The sequence below is a fragment of the Carcharodon carcharias genome, chromosome 3, assembly GCF_017639515.1.
Source record: "Carcharodon carcharias isolate sCarCar2 chromosome 3, sCarCar2.pri, whole genome shotgun sequence".
Classification (NCBI taxonomy): Eukaryota; Metazoa; Chordata; class Chondrichthyes; order Lamniformes; family Lamnidae; genus Carcharodon; species Carcharodon carcharias.
The window spans coordinates 61,043,068-61,068,750 of NC_054469.1; the positions used below are offsets into that span (position 1 = coordinate 61,043,068).

General features: G+C 40.1%; 1 protein-coding gene across 1 annotated transcript in view; it reads left to right on the plus strand.

The window, feature by feature from the left end:
• dnajc1 (DnaJ (Hsp40) homolog, subfamily C, member 1) overlaps positions 1-18,184 on the plus strand; it is a 329,426-nt gene extending 311,242 nt beyond the window's left edge. Inside the window, exons 11-12 of the mRNA XM_041183360.1 lie at positions 390-856; positions 16,528-18,184. Coding sequence (XP_041039294.1) covers positions 390-856; positions 16,528-16,596 — 536 coding nt within the window. The 3' untranslated portion in view covers positions 16,597-18,184. The remainder of the gene's footprint in view (positions 1-389; positions 857-16,527) is intronic.
• Positions 18,185-25,683: the final 7,499 nt, after the last annotated feature.

Consider the following 25,683-nt stretch of genomic DNA (forward strand, 5'->3'; position numbering starts at 1 on the left):
ACCCTGACCTGAGCTTCTGATCTCATCCATTTGAGCACTAACACTTCTGCCTTTGCAAAATCACCTGACTTCTCCCCTGCCTCAACCCCATCTATTGCTGAAACCCTTATAGACGTGTTTGTCATGTCCAGACTTGACTACTCCGAAGCTCTCCTGGCTGGCCGCTTATCCAAAAATTTAATGGCATGATGGCAATGATCATTTGTATGCAAAGGTTTCAGTCCTTTCAAAGTGGGAAGGACATACATTATGGTAGGTAATCTTGTATTCAGCTGCACAAGCATATATAAATAGATAGATTTGTTCACAAAAATATTCTGTTGTAAACCAAAATTGTGGTAAACATTGAACAATATGTGCAACATTAACCCAATTTTTTTTAAAATCAGGAACGGTAAAACTATTGGATCTGAAATCAGTAACCCAGACTGTAAAGAGCGCTAAACGTGAAACAGTTCTTCCTGACCACATAATTACTAAAAGAGATGAGGAGGTTGAAGGAGAACATGAGTTTGAAAATGGGGATGATCAAGATAACTACACAGAGGCATTGTCCACAGAAACCAGGCCACGGAAACGGAAAACTGCAAAAACATCAGAGAGAACTCTTATGATTCAAGAAGAAATTGAGCAGAAACAAAAAGGAAGACGCCAGAGGGACTTTGATAACGCAGAACTGGATGATGATAGTGATGAAGAGAAGAAAAGGAAAGGGAAGGTTCGACCTTCAGAAGAAATTGCTGAACTGTGGAACCAAAATCAACAAAAATTGCTTGAATTAGCCTTACAACAGTATCCAAAGGGGACTCCGGAACGCTGGGAAAAAATAGCAAAATGTGTACCAGGAAAAACAAAGGTAATGTTTCTCTATTAATAGAAAACTTTGATCCCTCACACTAATAAAGCTGGCTCACAATCTGTGTCACTGTACAGTTATGGCCAGTATTGGTTGTTTATATCACCTAATAACTTGAAATGTATCAGAAGTTTTGGTACTGAATTTAATACTGTATGATCTCATCCACATGTAAAATGCTCCTCAAAAAAAAAGCATAAATTGTCATCCAAATTGAAAAATTATGGACCTATCTCAAGATTTTTCATCCTTTAGAATAGAGTATGTGGATTAAAGTGTGGCACATGGAATGGAACTTCAAAGATTTGTCAGCCCATTGTGCTAAAGTAACTCCCTCCATCGTGCTAGTTATTGGAAATGCCTAGCAAAAGGAAGGCACCATAAGTGGAGAGGGAAAAACGCTTAAAGGTTTTTACCAGCATGCCTTTGCATGCCTTATGGTGACTAGCTGATGAAAACAGTGACAGGTGCCTGGGATGCATGGGACACATGGTGAAATCGGCAAGCAACAAAAGTTGGAGTGGGGGTAAAGGAAGGTATGCATGTAATTCATTTTATATATAAAATAAACCATAAGTGCTGGGGGAAAAAATACTCTGGACACCCAATGCCCATTGTCAAGCTTGGCCACGTTATCAAATGCAGGTTGTACTTTCCCCACTACTTCCCTTGCAATAGTGTGATTTTGAATCCTGTTTTAGCGCAACCTAATCTGTCATTATGAATTATCCCTATCACCTATTATTCTTAGAGCCTGAGTAATTCTCTCCATTTGGGGGTTTGTGAATAATTTGCATTGTGGTCTTATGTACTTGTGGCCCTGTCTGCACAAAGGCATACTTCTCTGGGAATTACAGGAGAACATACCCGTCTCGAGGCTTTTTCTCTAGAATGCTGGATGGAGTCTGGAATTCTGTCCCTACATTTGTATGGATCCTAGTGCACTATTTTGGTACCCTCTGCTTTCCTTCTGGAGCTCCAAGAAGATCTTTAGGTGTCCAAAGTTTTCACATAAAGTCATAGAAGTTTATGGCACAGAAAGAGGCCGTTCAGTTGTGCTGCCTGAGAAAGAGCTATCCAGCCTAAACTCACTTTCCAGCTCTTGGAAGTGCATATCCATGTATTTTGTTTAAATTCAGTGAAAGTTTCTGCCTTTACCACCTTTCAGGTAGTGAGTTCCAGACCCTCATTGTCTGGGTGAAAAATGGTTTCTATTCCACTCCCCACTAATCCTTGTACTAGTTACTTGAAAATCTCTGCCCCCTGGCTAATGACCACGTCTAAGAAAGCTCCTTCCTATCCACTCTATCCAGACCCTTCAAAATTTTATACACTTCAATTAAATCTCCCCTCAACCTCCTCTGTTCCAAAGAAAGGAACTGCAATCTTTCCTCATAGCTAAAATGCAACTCATGCCTGGCAACTTCTTTGTAAATCTCCTCTGTACCCTCTCTACTGCAATTACATTCTTCCTTTATTGCAGTTATCAGAATTGTATGTGGTACTCTAGCTTTGGGCTAACTAGTAATTCATACAGCTCCAGCATAACCCGCCTGCTCCAACATTTTATGCCTCGGTTAATAAAGGCAAATATACCATGTGCCTTCTTGAGCCATCTTATCTACCTCTCTTGGTGACTTGAGGGCGGTGTGGGTGAGCACTCCAAGCTCTCGCTGTTCCTTGACCCTTTTCAATAATCTGCATTTCTTGAGTACTCCATTGTTTGCCCCTCTCCAAGTGCGTAATCTCACATTTTTCCATTTGCCACTTATCTGACTACCTGATTAGTCCATTAATAGTTTTCTGCAGTCTATATCTTTATTCGTCACAATCAACTACACAGTTAATATTTGTATCATAGAATAGAATCATAGGGTACAGCACTAAAGGAGGCATTTGGCCCATCGTGTCCATGCCAGCTCTCTGCAAGAGAAAAATACTCCCACTCCCTAGCCCTTTCCCAGTAACCCTGCAAATTTTCTCTTCGGATGCTTATCCAATTCCCTTTTGAAAACCACGATTGAACCTATTTCCACCACACCGCTATGCAGCACATTCCAGATCCTAACCACTTGCTGTATAAAAAAGGTTTTTCTTCATGTTGCCATTGGTCCTTTTGGCATTTACCTTATATTAGTATCCTCTTGACCCTTCCACCAATGGGAGCAGTTTCTCCCTATCTACTCTATCTAGACCCCTCATGATTTGGAGCACTTCTATCAAATCTCCCCTCTCAATCTTCTCTTTAAGGAAAACAACCCCAGCTTCTCCAATCTATAACTGAAGTCCAATCCCTAATTGTAACTGATGTTCATCATCTCTGAATCCATTCTTGTAAATCTTTTCTGCACCCTCTGGACCGTTTTCACATCCCTCCTAATGTGCGGTGCCCAGAAATAGACACGCTTCTCCTGTTAAGGTTGAACCAGTGTATAACTTCCTTGCTTTTGCAATCTATGCCTCTATTTGTAAAACCCAGGATCCTGTACACCTTTTTAACTGCCTTCATGACCTGCCTTGCTTTTTCCAAAGAACTGTGTACATGTACCCCCAGGTGTCTCTGTTCCCATTACCCCCTTTAGCATTCTACCCTTTATTTTGTATTGCCCTCTCCTCAATCTTCCTACCAAATTGCATTCCTCTGCATTAAATTTCATCAGTCATGTGCCTACCCATTTAAGCAGCCTGTCTGTGTCATTTTGAAATCTCTCATTATCCTCCTCACTGTTCGCAATACTTCCAAGTTTTGTCTCACTTTCAAATGTTGAAATTGTGCCATTAGTATATATGGATCATTATATAGTAATACATCAAGAAAAGCAATGATCCTAATATCAATCCCTGCAGAACCCCACTATAAACTTTCCTCCAGTCCAAAAAGCATCTGTTCACCAGTACTCATTGTTTACTATCACAGTCAATTTCATGTCCATGCTGCCACTCTTACTTTTATTCCATGGGCCTCAGCATTGCTGACAAGCCTCTCATGTGGCACTTTATCAAACACCTCTTAGAAGTCCATGTGCACCACATCAACTGCATTATCATCAACCATTTCTGTTGCCTCATCAGAAAAACCAAATCATGTTAGTTAAACATGATTTGCCTTTTAATGAATCTGTTTTTCCAATTCTTGTCCAAGTCAGTGTTAATTTTATTCTGGATTATCACTCCCATAAACTTTCCCATCATTGTGACAGACTTAGAGTTGCTGGGTTTATGCTTGGGTGCTTTTTTTGAACAAGTTTGTAGCATTTTCCATTCTCCAGTCCTCTGGCACCAACCACTACAAGATTGGAAGATTATGGTCAGTACCTCCGCAATTTCCATCTTAACTTCCCTTAGTATACTCAGATGCATCCCATCTGCTCCTGGTGACTTATCAACTTCAATTTCAGCTAGCTTCTCCAATGCCTCCTCTTCATCAATTTTTAGCCCATCCAATATCTCAATCTCCTCTTTCACTGTGACTTTGACAGCATTTTCTTCCTTGGTAAAGATGGATGCAAAGTACTTATTTTAGTACCTCAACCATATCCTCTACCTTCATGCCTAGATTATTTTTATGGCCCTTAATTGACCCAGCCTTCTGTTCATACTTTTTTACTATTTATATGCCTATACAAGACTTTTGGATTCTATATTATGTTAGCTCCCAGCCCCTTCTCTACTTTCCATTTGCCTCTTTGACTTCCATTTTCAGATCCCCTCTGAACTTTCTATATTCAGCTGGTTATCACTTGTATTATAAACTTGACATCTGTCATACACACACTTTTTCTGCTTCATCCTTTTTAATGTCACTTCTGCACTTTCTATACTCCTCTTAGCTTTCTGCAGTATTGAGTACTTGGTATCCTACATTTTGCTTTGCTTGTTTTGAACATTCCTTCACTCAGGGGGCTCTAGGTTTTGGAGACCCACCCTGTCCTTAGTGAGTTCAGAGCAGATAAGTTTTCCCAATCATCTCCTTGAGTGCCTCTAACTGCTCTGACACAGATTACTCTCAAGTAGCTGTTTCAAGTCCAATTTTGCTAAATCATATCTTGACTTAGTAAAATTAGCATTTCCTCAATTGAGAACTTTTACCCCTTCACCCTTTTCCACATCTACCCTAAATCTAACTGAATTATGATCACTCACCACCAAAATGCTCTCTCACTGCCACCTGCCCCACTTTTGTACCTAAAACTAAGTCCAGAACTGACCCTTTTATTGGGCTAGCTACATACTTGCTGAAGATAAATGCCTGAATGCATTTTAAGAATATTTTAGCCTTGATACCTTTTATGCCAATTCTTTCCCAATTAAGGTAGTTGAAATCCTCAACTATTACTGCTGTATTATTTTTGCATTTCTCAGAAATGTGCCTGCACATTTGCTTTTCTATCCCTCTCTGAGTATTTGGGGATCTATAGTATATTCCTAACAGCCTGATGGCCACTTTTTTTCTTTGTTCTTCAGTTCAGCCCATATGATCTCATTTGATGATCCTTCTGGCTTTCATCCCTTCTCAGTTTTAATTGTTTTGTTTTAACAATATTGCTACCCCCCACCTCTCCTTTTTTATTCATCTCTCCATCCTGTCTGAAAGCCCCATAAGCAGGACTGCAAGCTTCCCTTTAGATATTATTAAAATATAGCTTGTATTATACTTATGTGAATCTGTGCCCTCAGGTTATACATCAGTACTAGGAGTCTTGAATATATACACTATTGAGCAGTGCCAAAGTCCTTTGTTGTCTGTTTTCCAGCATTTGTTTCCTCTGCCTTCCACGTCCACTTACTAATTTTCTGCCTTCAATTTTGCTTCTCTCTCTTCTGAATCTATGCTCAGGTTCTTAGCTCCCTGTTTAAACCCTCCCCTACGGCACTAACAAATCTCTGCACAACAAAATTGGCCCCGGCCTCATTGCATTGTAATCCACTAGGCTTGCACTGGTCCTGCCTCCCCTAAAATAAGAATCTAAATCTCTCCCTGCTGCGCTGTCTCACCTGTCAGGCATTCACCTGCTCTATCCTCCTATTTTTGCACTCAAACTAGTAATTGGCAGCAAAGGTAATCCAGAAATTACTATCTTTGAAGCCCTGCTTATTGGGTAATTTTTCTAGCTCCTTAAAATCTTCCAGCATTACCTCATTCCTTTTCCTACCTATGTCATTGGTACCAATATCACAATCTCTGGCTATTCAGTCTCTACCCTCGGAATATAAACATATGAACATACAAGTTTGGAGTGGAAGGCCACTCGGCCCTTCATGCCTGTTCTGCCATTCAATAAGATCATGGCTGATATTATTTTAACCTCAACTTCACATTCCTGCCTATCCCTGATAGTCTTTCACCCACAAGAATTTATCTGCCTCTGCCTTAAAGATATTCAAGGATTCTGCCTCAACCACCTTTTGAGGAAGAAACATAGAAAAATAGAAGCTGGAGTAGATCATTCGGCCTTTCGAGGCTGCTCCGCTATTCAATATGATCATGGCAGATCCTCTATCTCAACGCCATATTCCCGCTCTCTCCCCATACCCTTTGATGTCTTTAGAGTCTGGAAATCTATCTATTTCCTTCTTAAATATAATCAGTGACTTGGCCTCTGAAGCCCTCTGTGGCAGAGAACTCTACAGGTCCACCACCCTCAGAGTGAAGAAGTTTCCCCACATCTCATCCCTAAATGGCCTACCCCAAGATTGAGATTGTGACCCCTTGATCTAGAGTCCCCCAGCCAGAGGAAACATCACCCCTGTCCGGCCCTGTCAGGATTTTACACTTTTCAATGAGATCCCCTCTCATTGTTCTAAACTCCAGTGAACACAAGCCTGGTCGGCCCAATTCCCCCTCATTCAACAATCCTGCCATCCCAGGAATCAGTCTGGTGAACCTTCTCTGCACTCCCTCTATGGCAAGTATATCCTTTCTTAGGTAAGGAGACCAAATACTGCGCACAATGCTCCAGGTGTGGTCTCACCAAGGCCCTGAACAGCTGCAGCAAGATATCATTGCTCCTGTACTCCAGTCCTCTCGCAATGAAAGCCAACATGTCATTTGCCTTCTTAACTGCTTGTTGCACCTGCATGCTTGCTTTCAGTGATTGGTGTACAAGGACACCCAGAACCCTTTGTACATCAACATTTCCCAATCTATCACCTTTTAAGTAATACTCTGCCACTCTGTTTTCCCTACTGAAATGGATAACTTCACAATTACCCATGTTATACTGCATAAGGACATAACATAAGAACTAGGAGCAGGAGTAGGCAATTCAGCCCCTTGAGCCTGCCCTGCCATTCATTACAATCATGGCTGATCTCATTTTGGCCTTAGTTCCAATTTCCCACTCTCTCCCCATAACCTTTCAACCCATCACTAAATAAAATTTGTCTATCTCCTCAAATCTATTTAGCATCCCAGCATCCACTGCACTCTGAAGTAGTGAATTCCACAGATTCACAACCCTTTGAGAAAAGTAATTCCTCCTTACCTCTGATTTAAATCTACCACCCCTTAGCCTAAAACGATGGCCTCTCGTTCTAGGATGCCCCACAAGGGGAAACATCCACTCCATGTCTACTTTGTCTATCCCCTTTAGCATCTTATATACCTCAATCAGATCTCCCCTCATCCTTCTAAACTCTAGCGAGTATAGGCCTAAACTGCTTAATCTCTCCTCATAAGACAAGCCCCGCATCTCTGGAATAAATCTAGTGAACCTCCTCTGAACCACCTTCAATGCAACTACATCCTTCCTCAAGTAAGGGGACCAAAACTGTGCACAGCTCTCCAGGTGCGAACTCACCAATGCCTTGTACAGTTGCAACAAAACTTCCCTATTTTTATACTCTATCCCTTTAGCAATAAATGCCAAAATTCCATTTGCCTTCCTTATTACCTGCTGTGCATCTGCCATGTATTTCCCCATTCACTCAACCTGTCTAAATCACCTTGCAGTTGGTGCAATGACACAGCCTTGTTTGACCCAGGATTTCACTGAGATAGGGTTTGCGGTGATTCCATTGTAGATGATCACGGCTTGCATGTAATCATGGAGTACGCAGAGGATGGTGACAAATTTCATAGAGCAACCCCAAGGCATCCTCAAGAGTCAAATACACCCATAACGGGAAACTCTGGCTCGTGACCAACCAATGGAGAAGGCTCATTTGGGAAGGCACCAAACCCCTTAGACACTTTGTTGGGAATGTGCAGGGGAAAAGTTGAGGTATCGGAGGGAGCACACAAACAGCTCATCTCTTATCCCATCAAGCACACCTGCTCCAAATGCTGCAGAATCTGCATACCATGCATTGAACTTATCAGCCATCTCAGAACCCAGCGAACCAGAGTGGAAGCTAGAAGATTATGATTTTCTAAATATGCCACTATCTCTTTAATAATGGAATCTCGGATTTTCCTATGACAGACATTAGGCGAATTAACCTATTGTTTCCAGGTATGTGTCTTCCTCCTTTCTTGAAGAGTGGTGTTATATTTGTGGTTTTCCAATCCATTGGGACCTTTCCAGAAATCAGGAATTTTGCAAGATTATGACCAATTCATCCACCATCGCTGCAGCCACTTTCTTTAAGGTCCTAGGAAGCAGGCCATCAGGTTCAGGGGACTTGTCAGCCTTAAGTGCCATTAATGCCCTTAGTATTCCCATTACTTTTTTTCCCTAGCGATAGCAATTGCTTTAAGTTCCTCCCTTCCTTTTGCCTCTCGATTTTCTACTATTCTTTAGGTGTTTTTTGTGCCTTCTGTTGTGAAGACAGATACAAAATACTTATTCAAAGTCTCTGCCATTTTCTCACTTCTCATTAATTCCCCAGTCTCATCCTCGAAGGGACGAATGCTGACTTTAGATACTCTTTTTGTAGAAGCTTTTACTGTCTATTTTTATATATCTTGCTAGTTTTCTATCATATTCAAATTTCTCCATCCTTATATTTTTAGTTATACTTTGCTGGTTTCTAAAATTTTCGCAATCTTCTGGCCTAACACTAATCTTCACAGCATTGTAAGCCTTTTCCTTCAACGTGATACAACCCTTAACTTCCTTTGCTAGCCACAGATGGTGTATCTTTCTGGTAGAGTCTTGCTTGTTCAATGGAATATATCCTTGTTGGGAGTTATGAAGTATTTCCTTAAGTGCCTGCCACTGCTTCTCTACTGTCTTATTTCAACCTACTTACCGAGTCCACTTTAGCCAACTCTGTCCTCATAAACTTAAATAAAGGCAATTACATAATCACGGATAACTTTAATCTTCACATTGTTTGGGCAAGTCAAATTGGCAAAAGTAGCCCGGAGGATGAGTTCATAGAATGTAATTACAAGAGTAAAACATTAGTTATGGGCCCACATTCCTCACAGTCAAACTTCAGTAAGACACCCTTGCTCCTGTACTCAAGTCCTTTAGCAATGAAGGCCAACATGCCATTTCCCTTCTTAATTGCTTGCTGCACCTGCATGCTTGCTTTCAGTGATTGGTGTACAAGGACACCCAGGTCCCTTTGTAAATCAACATTTCCCAATTTGTCACCATTTTAAATAATACTCTGCTGTTTTTCCTACCAAATTGGATAACTTCACACTTATCCATGTTATACTGCATCTACCATGTATTTGCCCACTCAATAAACTTGTCTAAATCACCTTAAGGCCTCCTAACACCCTACTCACCATTCACATTCCCACCTCGTTTTGTGTCGTCAGCAAACTTGGAAATATTACATTTGATTCCCTCATCCAAATCGTTGATACGTATTGTGAATAGCTGGGGCCCAAGCACTGATCCCTCCAGTACCCGACTAGTCACTGCCTGCCATTTTGAAAAAGACCCATTTATTCCTACTCTGTTTCCTGTCTGCTAACTAATTCTCACTCCATGCCAATATATTATCCCCAATCCCATGTGCTTTACTTTTGCACACTAACCCCTTATGTGGGACTTTATCAAAAGCTTTCTGAAAATCCAAATACACCAAATCCACTGCTTCTCCCTTATCGATTCTGCTAGTTACATCCTCAAAAAAAACTCCAATAGGTTGTCAGACATGATTTCCCTTTTATGAATCCATATTGACTTTGTCTAATCCTGTTGATATTTTCTTAATATCACATCCTTTATCATAGATTCTAGCATTTTCCGTACAACTGATGTTAGGCTAACCAGTCTGTAATTCACTTTAATCCCTCCCTCCTTTTTTAAATAGTGGAGTTCCATTTGCCATCGTCCAATCTGCTGGGACTGTGCCAGACTCTACAGAATTTTGGAAGATGATGACCAACGCATCCGCTATTTCCATGGCCACCTCCTTTAGTACCCTGGGATGTAGATTGTCATGTCCTGGGGATTTATCGGCTTTCAGTCCCATTCGTTTCTCTCTTTTTTTTAATAATACTAATTCCCTTCAATTCTTCCTTCTCACTAGACCTTTGGTTCGCTAGTATTTCTGGGAAGTTATTTGTGTCTTCCTCTTTGAAGACAGAACTAAAGTAGTTGTTTAACTGCTTTGCCATTTCCTTGTTCTCTATTATAAATTATCCTGTTTGGAACTGTAAGGGACCTACATTTGTCTTCACTCATTTTTTTCTTCTTGCATACTTATAATAGAAGCTTTTACAGTCCTCTTTTATGTTCCTTGCAAGTTTACTCTCATACTCTATTTTTCCCCCCTTTGTCAACCCTTTGGTCCTCCTTTGCTGAATTCTAAACTGCTCCCAATCCTCAGGCTTGCTACTTTTTCTAGCAACTTTTATATGACTCCTCTTTGGATCTAAAACTATCCTTAGTTTCTTTTGTTAGCTATGGTTAGGCCATTTTTCCTGTTTTGTTTTTGTGCCAGAAAGGACTGTATAACCGTTGCAATGCATACATTCATTCCTTAAATGTTAGCCACTACTTATCCACCGTCATGCCTTTTAATGAAGATCCCCAATCTATCTTAGCCAACTCAAGCCTCATACTTTCGTAGTTTCCTTTGTTTAGATTTAGAACTCTAGTTTCTGATTGGACTATTTCACTTTCCAACCTAAGGAAGGATTCTATCATGTTATGATCACTCAACCCTCTGAGAGAAAAAGTTTTTCTTCATCCCTGTCCTAAATGGGTGACCCCTTATTGATAAATAGTGACCCCAAGTTCTAGATTCTCCCACAAGAGGAAACATCCTTTCCGCATCCACCCTGTCAAGTCCCCTCAGGATCTTTTAAGTTTCTATCAAGTCGCGCCTCACTGTTCTAAACTGCAGCAAACACAAGCCAAGCCTGCCTAGCCTTTTCTCATAAGACAACCACGCATTCCAGGTATGAATCTAGTATACCTTCTCTGAACTGCTTCTAATGCATTACATCTTTCCTTAAATAAGGAGACCAATACTGTACACAGTACTGCAGGTCTCTCAAATGCCCTGTATAACTGAAGCATAACCTCCCTACACTTGTATTCAATTCCCATTGCAATAAATGGTAACCTTCTATTAGCTTTCCTAATTACTTGCTGCACCTGCATACTAACCTTTTGTGATTTATGCACTAAGACATTCGGATCCCTTTGCATCTTAGAGCTCTGCAGTCTCTCACCATTTAGATAAAACGGCTCTTTTTTATTCATCCTGCCAAAAAGGACAACCTCACATTTTCCCACATTATATTCCATTTGCAAAATCTGTGCCCACTCACCTAACCTATCCATATCCTTTTGTAGCCTCCTTATATCCTCTTCACAACTTACTTTTCTACCTGCCTTTGTGCCATCAGCAAATTTAGCAACCATACCATCAGTCCTTTCATCAAAATCATTTATATAAATTATAAAGAGTTGAGGCCCCAGCACTGATTTCTGTGGCACACCAGTCGTGACGAGTGGTGTGCCACTCGTGACATCCTTCCAACCAGAAAATGAGCCATTTATGCCTACTCTTTGTTTCCTGTTAGCTAGCCAATCTTCTATCCATGTCAATATGTTACTCCCACACCATGACTTTTATTTTCCGTAATAACCTTTGATGAGGCACTTCTCATCAACAAATGCCTTCTGAAAATCTAAATGTAGTACATCCACCAGTTCCCCTTTATCCACAGCACACGTGACTTCTTCAAAGAACTCCAATAAATTGGTTAAACATAATTTCCCTTTCACAAAACCATGTTGACTCTGCCTGATTAACTTGAATTTATCGAAGTGCCCTGTTATAATGTCTTTAATAATTCTTCCAACATTTCTAATATTTTCTCTAACTGCCCTATAGTTTTCTGCTTTCTGTCTCCCTCCATTTTTGAATAAAGGAGTTACATTCAATATTTTCTGATCTAATGGAACCTTCCCTGAATCTAGTGTAAATTTTGGAAAATTGAAATGAACGCATTGACTATCTCACAAGCACTTCTTTCAAAACTCTAACTTGAAATGCATCAGGACCTTCTATGATCTGCTTCTGGAATGAGGAGGTTAACTTATGAGGAAAGGTTGGACAGCCTGGGCCTGTATCCATTGGAGTTTAGAAGAATGAGAGGTGATCTTATTGAAACATGTAAAATCCTAAGGGAACTTGACAGGATGCTGAGATGTTTCCCCTTGTGAGAGAGATCAGAACTAGGGGACACAGTTTTAAAATAAGGAATCTCCCATTTAAGACAGATGAGGAGAAATTTTTTCTTATGGTCATGTGTCTGTGAAGCTCTGTTTCTTAAAGAGGGGTAGAGGCAAGATCATTAAATATTTTTAAGGCAGAGATAGATAGATCCTTGATTATCAAGAGTATCGGAGGTAGGCAGGATAGTGGTGTTGAGGCCACAATCAGATCAGCCATGGTGATGTTGACTGGCAGAGCAGCTCAAGGGGTTGAATGGCCCTGCTATTGCCACTAGTCTATATGTATCCTTGACCGTGGCAGGAGGGAGGAAACACACCATTCTGGAATGCTATCTGCTGCCGTGGAAACCCCTAACTATTGTGTTGCTTGTTGCTATTGCTTTTCTGACATTCCTCCTGTCTGCCCTATACAGCTGAGCCACCCATGATGCCAAGGACTTGGTTTTGACTGTATTCCCCAGAGGGACCATTGCCTCTCATTAGTACTCAGAATTGAGCAATGTGAATTCGGGGTTCCCTCGAGCTATCTGCCTGGCGGTCACCTTTTTTTTATTCATTCATGGGATGTGGCCAGCATTTATTGCCCATCAATAGTTGCCCTTGAGAAGGTGATGTTGAGCTGCCTTTTTGAACCACTGTAGTCCATGTGGTGTAGGTATACCCACAGTGCTGTTGGAGAGTTCCAGGATTTTCACCCAGCGACAGTGAAGTAACGACGATATATTTCCAAGTCAGGATGGTGAGCGACTTGGAAGGGGACCTCCAGGTGGTGGTGTTCCCATCTATCTGCTGCCCTTGTCCTTCTAAATGGTAGTGGTTGTGGGTTTGGAAGGTGCTGTCGAAGAAGCCTTGGTGAATTCCTGCAGTGCATCTTGTAGCTGGTACACACTGTGGCTACTGTGCATTGCCGGTGGAGGGAGTGAACCTATTCCCTCTCTGTGTGGACACTCTTAAGCTGTGGGGTAACCACCTCTTGAAATGTGCCTGCTGTGTTGCTCTCAGCCATGTGGATGCACTGTAATGATACCAGCTGCTGTTCAAGCTCGGAAACCTGGAACTTGAGTTCCTCCAGCTGTTATAACTTTCTGAACATGTAGTTGTCCAGGACATGAGAAGCACCCTGGATTGCACACATGGCACAGACTGCATTCAACAGGACTGAGGGGCCCTCCCATACCTCTCTTTATTAGACTGCAATCTAAACTTACCAGAAATAACTTAAGACTTGTTCTGAATTTGAATAGCTGAATTTTCACATTTGTGTCAAGAAAACCATGCCACTGTTAAAGGAAGACTTCTCTGCATTGGACATTCAGGTTGCAGGAGACTTGTCCAAGGGATGTTGCTTCACTGCTTGCTTTGTTGACAGTTTCCCTCAGCAATTGCAGGCATGGTTGCTGCAGATCTTCACCCATTAAATTGGGTGCAGGACTAATTTACAGGGCTCCATATACTGGTTTCCTGTAAGTGCATTTACTCAAATGCTTATAAAATTGTGACCAGATATTCATTCACAAAGAAAGTCATTTGCTGGTATTTTATTGCAATTATTTGAATGTTTCTAAAAATATTATCCTCATTGTGACCTCCATTGTACTTTCTGTTTTATAGCAAAAGTAATATTAGAAATTGAAAAACTTCCTCATTTACAGGTCCTTAAACATGCTGTGCGTAATGTGCATGTGTGATGATTAATGCGTTAATACTTTAATTTTCATACTTAAGGAAGAGAAATATATGGCCAGGATTCAGCATGCCCCTTAGGCCCTGATTTGTTTATGCCAATTTTATGTTTAGATGCATTCTAATGGCATTCACAGGATACTTAAGTATAACTTGACACTGGCGGAATGGGTGGATTTTCGGGTCCAACTTCTGAGTGGTGGTCACAGAGGAGGTTCCAAGCCTTCATGCCCAGTCCAATAGAAAGACTAGTTATTTCAACCTCCAGACCATCACCTTCCTTGTCCCTACCTCCCCACTCATAAAATCCCCATCAAAGTCTTTGTCAATTTTAGGCTCAAATTGATTTACTGCTTCATAAGAAAAGTTTGAAGATAGAAAAGGCTATTTGCCCATTGAACGCCATTCCTATGGTGCTTCATCTTTTTGGTGCCTCAGCTTTTATCCATTTTGAATAGCCTGTGCCTTTAACTTTATCTTGCCTAGTAGATTATTATAGACAGATTTTTAATACTTTTGAAATAATTTGCATGCTTTTTAACTGCTACTTTTCACTAATTGAAATCCGTTCTCTGGTGCTACCTTCCTATGTTCCTAGTCCCAAAGATAAGTAAAGGAATAGAAAAGATTACGCAATTGATTTGCCTGACCTAAGCTTAGAACTTGTAATTACAACAACATTAACATTTATATAGTGTTATGGCACAGCAGATGGTAAATGCTGAGCTGCTCAAATGCCAGAGGGACACTTGAAACAGCTGCCACAACTGTTTTGCAATTTGTATTTTTATTTGCGTGCCTTCAATTCAGTAGTAATAAGACCACTGAGTCTGAGATTTATTTAATAAAACTAAATTAAACATTTATTAATAAAAGAAATGATTTTAAGTCCATACATAGGTCTACAAATTACTACTATAATAACACCTAAATCCCCTCATTAATCTAGCTCCCAGTTACACCTCCGTTAAGGCAACAGTAAAACAACATAGATTTCAACAGGCCCAGGCAAAGAACGCAATACCCTGGACGGTGATATTTAAAATTAATTCTTAGCTTCGGTTCCTGGAGACAGCAGCTTGGTACATAGAGCCTGGGGGCTTTTCACACTTGTTGGATCTTGGAATGCCTTCTTCCTTACACATAACCTCATCTCCTTTATACATGTTTCTCCCTTTTTAATGTACATTCCATTGTCCCAATACGTCTTTGTAAATTTACTTTTTCCATAATATAAATCTTTCATAGCACTCATTATCAGTAATCTTTGGGAAAAATAAACGCACTGTTTAGCTCAGCCTCTGTTGGCTAGGTGTAACATCCCATATCTCTTTGAAATTCATGACTCTGATTTATCTAAAAGTGCAAATGTTCTTCACACCTCACATTCTAAAACTTCAGCCATATTTACGTATTTAGCATTTCAAACCTTGTCTGATACATCAAAGCATCCAGACCAGCTGCCTCCAATTCAATGAAATCCCATACACACTTATACACAGAAACTAATCCAAATCCCACTATTAACCTACCTTTATAACAAACACAATAATATTATGAAAATTATTATATTTTCATGACAATAATGCCTTTAATGTCCCAAAGGTGCTTCATAGGAGCATTATCAAACAAAATTTGACACTGAGCCACATGAGATATTAGGGCAGAAGACCAAAAGCTTGGCCAAAGAGGTAGGTTTTAAGGAGTGTCTTTAAAGATGGGAACAAAGATGGAAGGAAATTCCAGAGCTTATGACCTGGGCAGCTGAATGTACAGACACCAGTGATGTAGCAATTGAAGTCTGGAATGATCAAGAGGCCAGAATTGAAAGAACACAGATAACTTGGAGGTTGTAGGACTGGAGGAGGTTATGGAGATGGGGAAGGAGTAAGGCCATCGAGGGATTTGAAAATGAGGATGAGAATTTTAGAATCGAGGTGTGGCTCAACTTGGAGCCAACATTGGTAAGTGAGCACAAGGGTTGTGGGTGAATGGGATTTGCTAAGAGTTAGTAGAAGAGCAGCAGAGTTTTGGATGAGCTCTAGTTTATGGACACTGAAAGATGGGGAGGAGCCAGGAGTGTGTAAGAATAGTCAAGTCCAGAGGTAGCAAAGGTATGGCTGAGGACTTCAGCAGCTGAGTTACTTACTGTCTGAAGCCACCTGGGCTCCATCCTTGGAATTCCCTTTTTAGACCCTCATTAAAATGTGTTCTTTGACCAAGCCTTTGGCGCCCTTTCCATTTTCATCCTTTGGTTCTCAATAACCATTTTTTTCTTCTTTGCGAATTCCCTGGCAGCATTTTGCTATGTTGTGAGGTAACTTATAGCCACAGCTTGTCAATGAAACACTAGCAGTCAGTCTTATTGTCAATTTTTTTTATTGTCTGCAGGAAGAATGCATAATCAGATACAAACTATTGGCTGAACTGGTTATGAAGAGGAAACAAGCCAAAAGCTGACTGAAAATGATACCTGAAGGACTGGTCTCCCTCCAAAAGCAGTAATGCGCCATGGACAAATATATTGTATAAACTTGGAGCCTAGTTGCTTATAACTTACCTCAGCTTTCTTTTTGCCAACGTCATGTGCCTTAATAAAAAATATCAATGTGCCACCATCTCTTCCAGAATAATCAGATAATTCAATATTAAAATTCAATTTGTTCATTAAATGCCTTGCACATCTAGATAGTTTTAAATTTATTTGTAAGAAGCTGATATTCTGTACCCCAGTTCCATACTTGTCTCTGTATTGGTTATAAATTTGTATTCTTTTCCTTTGCAAATTGTTGATAGAGTTTGGATTCTAGCAGTTTTAATTGAATAGTTATTTATAACATACCAACACAGAACAGGATGTTTTGAGACTATGTAAAATTCAATTACAAATTAAGATCTTAATTAAGGAGATTAATTTGAATCAACTTTTTTTTGTTCTTGCTTCTTTTTCATCCCCATGTCTCCTGAACCATGTTGTATCATCCTCTTCTGTTCCAAGGGTGATAGCAGCTCTTCAGTACCTTGTCTATACAACCATTCTTCATACATAAACTTAACCTGAGGATTAATGTTAATTGTAGCTGGGTCACACCCAGACCTGTCCTTGGTCAGAATGCATATGTGTACTTCCAGCGTGAGCTTCTGCATAGTGAGCAGGATCGGAATCCTGGCTGACTCCTGTCCCTAGCTCAAAGATACTGAGACGTGGCTAGGATCTGCTGATACTATGTAAATGGGTAATCTGACTAGGAACCTTCCCATTTAGGATGGCTCAGTACCACACCATATGTTGTTCCTAGCTACTAAACCTTTGCACAGTCCTCTGCAGATTGATTTCTTAAAGAATGCTTAAATCAATCAGTTTTAAATTTTGAGGTTGAAATGTTGTGCCAAGGAGTTCTGTAAAGTGCACTGTCTTTGCTTATTTTCTGCAATCTGTCCATTTAGTAAGTTAATGTATGGTAAAGTTAGCATTTACTGTAAACAAAGTGAAGCTTTGTTTCTGCAAGTTACATGTGTTGCTGGAACATCACAGTGTAGAAACTTTCATGGTATTTTTCCTAAAGTCAAACATTTGTCGAATTGGCAAATGTGATGCATCTATGGTTATAATTAAGTATGCTCAAATTTTGGTTTATGCAGAAGTCTTTTACTGATATTTATATTGATTGAAAAAAATCATGGCTTCATGTAGTCACACATTTGTATTGGGAAATCTACATGGAACAAGCTAATCTCAATTGAGTTATGATGATTTAAGATTCCAAAACATTTACTTATTCCAGCATAAGACAGAAGTGTGCTTCAGCCAGTAGTTTCCCTTTTGAGTAACGGATTTTTTTTCTACATACTATAATGTACAGCGCATCTAGTTCCCAGAGAATTCAGTTTTAACATTTCCATCTGTTGTACACAGTGAAAACTGTTTTCAAAGCTGTTAATGCTTAACATGCTTTTATCACCAGATATGTACTGGTACGAACCTGGTATAATTTTCAAGTGTCTGGTGTAAACCTCCTGGATTAAATAATACTGGTACAAAACCTCATCCCTTTAGACTGTTTCCGTATTGATTCTCAGTGTCTCAGTCATATTAAGATCTGCTGCCATATTCTGAACTCATTGCATGAAGCTGTTGATTTGTGAAACTGTCATTATACTGGATGTACTCACCAGGGTGGTTGCAAGTGTAATTAGGAATTTTTAAAACATAGTGTGATTTGTTCTGGGGAAACCATATGATATGCATGCATAAGAAACATTTGCAGACAGGCAGTGTGGCCTTCAACTCCCATGCCTTTTTAAAACCTTGGGACCTGTGGTATAATGTTTGGTTTTCCGGCAGGTACAAGTTGGGTTTTGTGGTAGATAAGAAAAGTTTCAGAGTTCATCTAGTTCACTTATGCTATCCTGTATGGCTAATCGTAGCAATCCTTTTTTAATCAATTGACACATAACAGATAAATGAAGCAAGGGAACCCCAGTGGGAAAAATTTTGAGTCCAAAGTCATCTGTTCTTCCCAAGCATCCTACACTTACATGTCATGTCTTGTGATTTGCTTCCCACATCAGATAGAACGAATGTGTCCTTGACAACCTGAAGGAAGCAATAGAAGAGTTAATCTGACATATTAATTCCCTGAAACTATGGGGCGGGTAAGAAATTAGCTCAGGCCAAGTTACAAACCAGGGAACAGGGAAAATGGTCGGGTGTACAGATAGAATAAGAATAAACAGGAGGAGCTTACTCCTTTTTAGGACCAGATCCTTGGTGTCTCATTAAAAAGGTTGTTTGACTCACATTTAGCTGAGGTGTATAGTGTAATGCCAGATGTTCCATCACTTCACAAATTTATCCTCAAGGTAAGGAATCCTGAAGCAATTCAAGAAAATTTCCAGTTTGGAGATGTCCAGAGATAAAATTGTTGAAGTTACAGCACTTGAAGGCAACTGTTTGGCTGTTCATTATTTGGTGGCATTGCTAGTTCTTCATCTGGAGCTGTCTACTCTAATCCCATTTCCCTTCCCTTTTCTGGGTTTCAGTTTATATTCTCCCTTTTCAGATTCCTATCCAATCCCCTTTCCAGTGACAATATAGCCATGAAAGCCACTTGTGATAAAGCGCTCCATGTTCTAATCATGGAATCATTTATTACAGAAGGAGGTCATTTGGCTCATGGTTTCTGTTTCAGCTCTTTGAAAGAGTTACCCTTGTCTAACTTTCCTCTTCATTCTTTTAGTAGGTATCCTATGTTTAGGCCCCTTAATTCATTACCCACTGAAAACTATTTGGTCATCGCCTTAAAATTCTACACAATTTTGAAAACTTATATTAAACCACTCCTGTTCCTGGGGAAAAGTCCAATTTTCTTCATAACTATAATCTAAGTAAAAACAAATGTACGGAAGCAATAACTCTTTCTATTAGTGGTTATTAATTTGCCTTGCTGCTGAAGTATTAGGAATTAAGTTTGCAATTGCTACGCTGAACTATGACAGTAATAGTTTTGCACTATTTAGGGAAGCTATCTCATTGATATGAAAGTGTTGCTTTGAGGGTGAAGAGTGTGCCAATGCTCAGGGCAGGCAAGAAAAAGTTGCACTGTGTTGCTTGGCAAGCTCTCCTGAGGATGTGGAACTTGTTGCATCAAGGTTCTGCAGTTCTAAAAAGGAGTTGCCAGTTGGCACCAGTACAACCTCCCTCCAGGTGGCACAGTAATATTCTGGTTGATTTGGAGGCACCCTCACCAGGGACAATTTATGGTAAATGTTAGAAAGAGCTTCTTTATATAAAGAGCTATCAAAGACATGCATGAGCTATACAATTGCAAATTTATCTATCACATTTCACTGGAACGTCTTAAAGCACATGTGAAAATACGTAGAGTGACTGTTGTTATGTACATACTCAGTTTGGTTCTCCAGATAGGGAATGGCCTTCAGAGCAGTAGAGGCAAAACCTTAGTTTCATTTTAAGATATGTAATTAGGAAACTGAAAAAGTGCACATTCCTTTGAGCTGCTCCTTCGCTAGAAATGTATTATTTAAATACTGTGTTTTAAAGCATTGTGTATTCATGCAAGTTAAACATAGGGGCTGAGACAAAGGGTAGTTAAGCTAATGAATCAGTATGAATGTATCCTTATAGATCTTTTTTAAAAAGCAAAGCATTTTGTTAACTTATGCACCATACCTATTGCAAAGTCATTAATATCACTGGCACTTAATGGTGGGAAGTTTTTGAAAAGTATGCTGCAAAGGCAGTCATTTTTAAAAATAAGCTGCAAGAGATTGAGATCAGAAATGCTGGAAGAATAGTCTTCACATCACAGAAGGAGAACATTCGGCCTCATCACGGTAGGAGGCCATTCAGCTCAGCAAAAACCATTCCCTGCTCTATCCGCATAGCCCTGTAATTTAATTCAAGTGCCCAAGCAACTTTCATTTTGAAATCATTCATTTCTGCTTTCACCATCTTTGCTGAGCTCCAAGTCATCTTGCTTAAATTAATTAAGAAAACACTGAGGAAATATGTGTTTTATAATGTACCATCACAAAATAAGTGGATATTTGGATCAACAGAGTTGGTCAATGCAGAGGCACTCGTGATAATCTTCCTGTCTTCCTTAGTCAGGAGAGGTGCCAGAGAACTAGAGAATTGTGCATGTTACACCCTTGTTCAAAAATGGGATGCAAGGATAAAGCTGGCAACAATAGCTTGACTTCTATGATAGGGAAATTTCTGGAAATTATAGTAAGGGATAAAATCAATAATCACTTAGACAAATGCAGGATAATTAAGGAAAGCCAGCATGGATTCATCAAGGGAAAACCATGTTTAACTAATTTGCTAGAGTTTTTTTCAGGGGGTAACAGAGAAGGTTGATAAAGGAAACATTGTTTATGTGGTGTACATGAATTTTCAAAAGACATCTTATACAGTGCCATACAACAGACTTATGAACAAAATTCTAGGTTGTGGAATAAAAGGAAAAGTAGGTACTTGGATAAGAAACTGGCTGAGTAAGTGTGTCGTAATAAATGGTTGTTTTTCAGATTGGAGGAAGGTTTGTAGTGGAGTTCCTCAGGGGTCAGTGTTGGGACTCTTGCTCTTCCTGACATATATTAATGACATAGACTATGGTGTTCAGGACACAATTTCAAAATTTGAAGATTGGAAACGTCAACTGTGATGAGGATAGCCTTGAACTTCAAAAGGATATAAATATGTTGGTGGATTGGGCAGACAAGTGGCAGATGAAGTTCAATGCAAGAGAAGTGTGAGGTGATTCATTTTGGCAGGAAGAATATGGTGAGACAGTATAAAATAAAGGGAGAAACTCTAAAGGAGGTGCAGGAACAGAGGGACTTTGGTGGATATGTACATAAGTCATTGAAGATGGCAGTTCATGTTGAGAGAGCAGTTAATAAAGCATCTTAGGCTTTATTATATGAACATACGAGATAGGAACTGCAGTCGACCATTCGGTCCCTTGAGCCTGCTCCACCATTCAATAAGATCATGGCTGATCTGTTTGTGTTTCGAATTCCACATTCCCATTTACCCCTGATAGCCTTTGATTCCTTTGCCCAACAAGAATCTACCTACTTCTGCTTTAAAAATATTCAGATGACCCCACTTCCACCACCTTCTGAGGCAGAGTGTTCCAAGGATGCACAATCTTCGGAGATAAAGATTCTGCTCACCTCTGTCCTAAAAGGGCAACCCCTAATTTTAAAACACTGCCCCCAGTTCTGGATTCACCCACAAAAGGAAACATCCTTTTGATGTCCACCTTGTTGAGACTGTTCAGGATCTTGTATACTACAATCAAGCCACCCCTTAAACTCCAGTGGAAACAAGCCCAGTCTGTTGAACCTTTCCTCATAAGAAAACCCACTCATTCCAGGTATCAATCTAGTAAACCTCCTCTGAACTGCCTCCAACATATTTACATTCTTCCTTAAATAAGGAGACCAAAACTGCACACTATTTGAGATGGGGCCTCACCAATGCCATGTATAACCGAAGTATAACATCCTTTTATGTTCAATTAATCTCATAATAAAAGGATAGCATTCCATTAGCCTTCTTGATTACATGCCGTAGCTGCAGTAGCAGTAAAAGTATAACATTTTGTGGCTCATGCATGAGAACACCCAGATCCTTCTGTATGTCTGAATACTGCAGTCATTTTCTGTTTAGGTAATACTCTGCTTTATTATAACTCCTGCCAAAGAGAGCAACTTCATATATTCCATCTGCCAGATTTTTGCCCACTCACTCAAACTATCTCTATCAATCTGTAAACTCTTCCTTAACAACTTACTTTTCTACCTATCGTTCTGTCATCTGCAAATTTAGCTACCATGCCTTCATTCCCCTCATTTAAGTCATTGATGTAAGTTGTAAAAAGTTGAGACCCCGGCACAGACCCTTGTGGGACTCCACTCGTCACATCCTGCCAGTCGGACAAAGACCCATTTATGCGTATCCTCTGCTTTCTGCCAGCCAATCAATCTTCTATCCATGCTAATATGTTACCCTCTACACCATGAGCTTTTATTTTCTGCAATAACCTTTGATGTGGCACTTTATCAAATGCTTTCTGGAAATCCAAGTAGAACATGTCTACAGGCTCCCCTCTATTTACAGGACATTTTACTCCTTCAAAGAACTCTGATAAGTTGGTTAAACAGGATTTCCCTTTGATAAAACTGTCGCCTCTTCCCGACTACCCTGTGTTCTTCTAAGTGCCCAGCTAAAACCTCTTTAATAATCGATTCTAACACCTCCCATATGACAGACAAGGTAACTGGCCTATAGTTTCCTGTTTTCTACCTCCCTCCCTTCTTGAATAGAGGAGTTATATTTGCTACTTTCCAGTCTGAAAGAACCTTTCCAGAATCTAGGGAATTTTGAAAAACTAGTCTCAACGCATCTACTACCTCATCAGCCATCTCTTTTAAGACCCTAGGATGATGTCTAGCTGGACTCGGCGAGTTGTCAACCCACAGATCCATCTGTTTGCTCAGTACTGTTTACCTAGTGATTGTAATTTCACCAAGTTGCTCTTTCCCCTCCACCTCCCAGTTTACAGCTGTTACTGGAATGTTTTATTAATAGGGGCATTGAGTACAAAAGTAAGGAGATCATATTGAACTCATATAAGACAATAGTTAGGCCTCATCTGAAGTATTGCATCCAGTTCTGGGTACCATACCTGAGAAAAGATGTGAAGGCACTGGAGTGAGTACAGAGGCAATTCACATGATTCCAGGGATGAAGAACTATTGCTATGAGGGTAGCTTGGAGAGGTTGGGACTGTTTTCCTTGGAGAAAAGAAGGTTGAGAGGAGACTTGATTAGGTATTCATGACCCTGAAGGGTATGAACAGGGTAAATAGAGAAACTGTTCCTAACTCGAGACCATCAAGAACTAGAGGGCACATCCAAAAAAATTGGCAAAAGGAGAAAAAATAATGCGTGGAAAATATTTTTCACCCAGAGGGTGGCTGGAGTCTGGAACTTCCTGAGAGGGTGGTGGAGACAGGTTTGATCAAGATATTCCAAAAGGAATTGGATTGCTATCTGCAAAAAAAATCTGCAAGGTTATGGGGATCAGGTAGGGGAGTGGGACTAGATAAAATGCTCTTTAAGACAGCCAGTGCAGACTTGATGTGCTGAATGGCTTCCTTACGCATTGTTAAGATTGTGATTTTGTGGTAGCTTTTGTCACGAGGCTATGCTCCATTATTTTTGAAAATATGATTTTTCAACTTTCAACTGACTGGAAATTTTGCCATTTAAAATTAGATAGAATACACTACTTAAAAATGCAAGGCTGCCTTCCAAGGTGAAGATGAAAATCAAACGAACCTTGGAGGAGTGTGAAGAGAGAGATTTCCTATAATTCAGAGACCCAGCAAAACTTATAAGGAAAAGAGATTAAAATACAAAGAACTGGTTACTGAAACAATGGCTGCCACAGACAGATGCATGCAAACTCTATTGGAAATACACAATGGGTGGAATATGTCAAGGCCAGGCTGCAGCCACCGCAGAGAGATTGCAAGAAAGTTCTCAGCTGAGGAAACAGGCTGAAAGCTGGACTCTCTCTTGGAACAAGTGTATTTCCCAGATCAGAAGCCAACTTTACTAGAAATCTGCCAGCAAACTGACTTCTTGTAATAATTGCCAGATCTTCTACATCTGACTGCACCATAAAATCAGCTAATCCAAATTGGCAGCAACCTTTAAAAATCTACACCTCAAGGACAATCAAACCATATATTCTTACCTTTTATTTTATTGGAATCTAGCTCCCCTTATTTCTGATACCTTTGTGTATGTGTGATATTGCATTTTTTTTCCCTTGGGTTTAGTGCTGAATAAGTTTGTTCTTTCTTTGATTAACTTGTTTGGCTCCTTATTGATCACGACTTAGTTAAATTTATTTAGATTTGGTGATGACATAGCCTTGTAAAAAAGAAACTTAAAACCTTTGATGTGACCAACCGAGGAGGTTGAATAGAGGGGAGTCAGTTCAACCCTTCAAACCTGGTCATAACATTATCATTCTGTACTTTTTAAAAATCTTTTGTAGGATGTGGGTGTTGCTAGCTAGGCCAGCATTTGTTGTGCATCCCTAATTTCCCTTGAGATGTTGTTGAGCTGTCACTTTGAACCACTACAGTCCATGTGTAGGAACACCCTCAGTGCAGTTAGGAAAGGAGTTCCAGGATTTTGATGCAGCGACTGAAAAGAATCAGCGATATATTTCCAAGTCAGGACGGTGTGTGGCTTGCAGGGGAACTTGCAGGTGTTGGTATTCCTGTGCATCTGCTGCCCTTGTCCTAGGTGATGGAGGTTGTGGGTTTGGAAGATGTTGTTGAAGGAGGCTTGATGGTATATGAAACACAATGCCTACATTGTGTGTCAATGATGGATTGGGTACCAATCATGCTTTGTCCTGAATGGTGTTGAGCTTTTAGTGTTGTTGGAGCTGCACTCATCTGCACAGGTGGAGAGTTTTTGATCATGTTCCTGACTTGGACCTTCTAGATGGTGGACAGGCTTTGGGGGATCAGAAGGGGAGTTAACTTAGAATTCCAAGCCACTGACTATGTAGCTGGGGTGTTTAAACTCTGAAGAAGTCATACACACTCGAAATGTTAACGCTGTCTTTCTCTCCACAGATGCCGTTAGACCTGCTGACTTTTTCCAGCATTTTCTGTTTTTATTTGTGACTAGTCCAGTTTAGTTTCTGGTCAATGGTAACCCCCAGGATGTTGATACTGGTGGATTCAGTGATGATATGCCATTGAATATAACAGGAAGATAGTTGGATTCTCTCTCTTATTGGAGATGTTGGAAATGGTCATTGTGTGGCACAAATGTTTGTCACATCTGTCCAAGCCTGAACGTTGTCCAAGTCTTGCTGCGTATGGACACAGACTGCTTCAGTATGAGGAGTTGCGAATGGTGCTGAACGTTGTGCAATCATCAGTGAACATGCCCACTTATGACCTTATGATGGAGGGAACG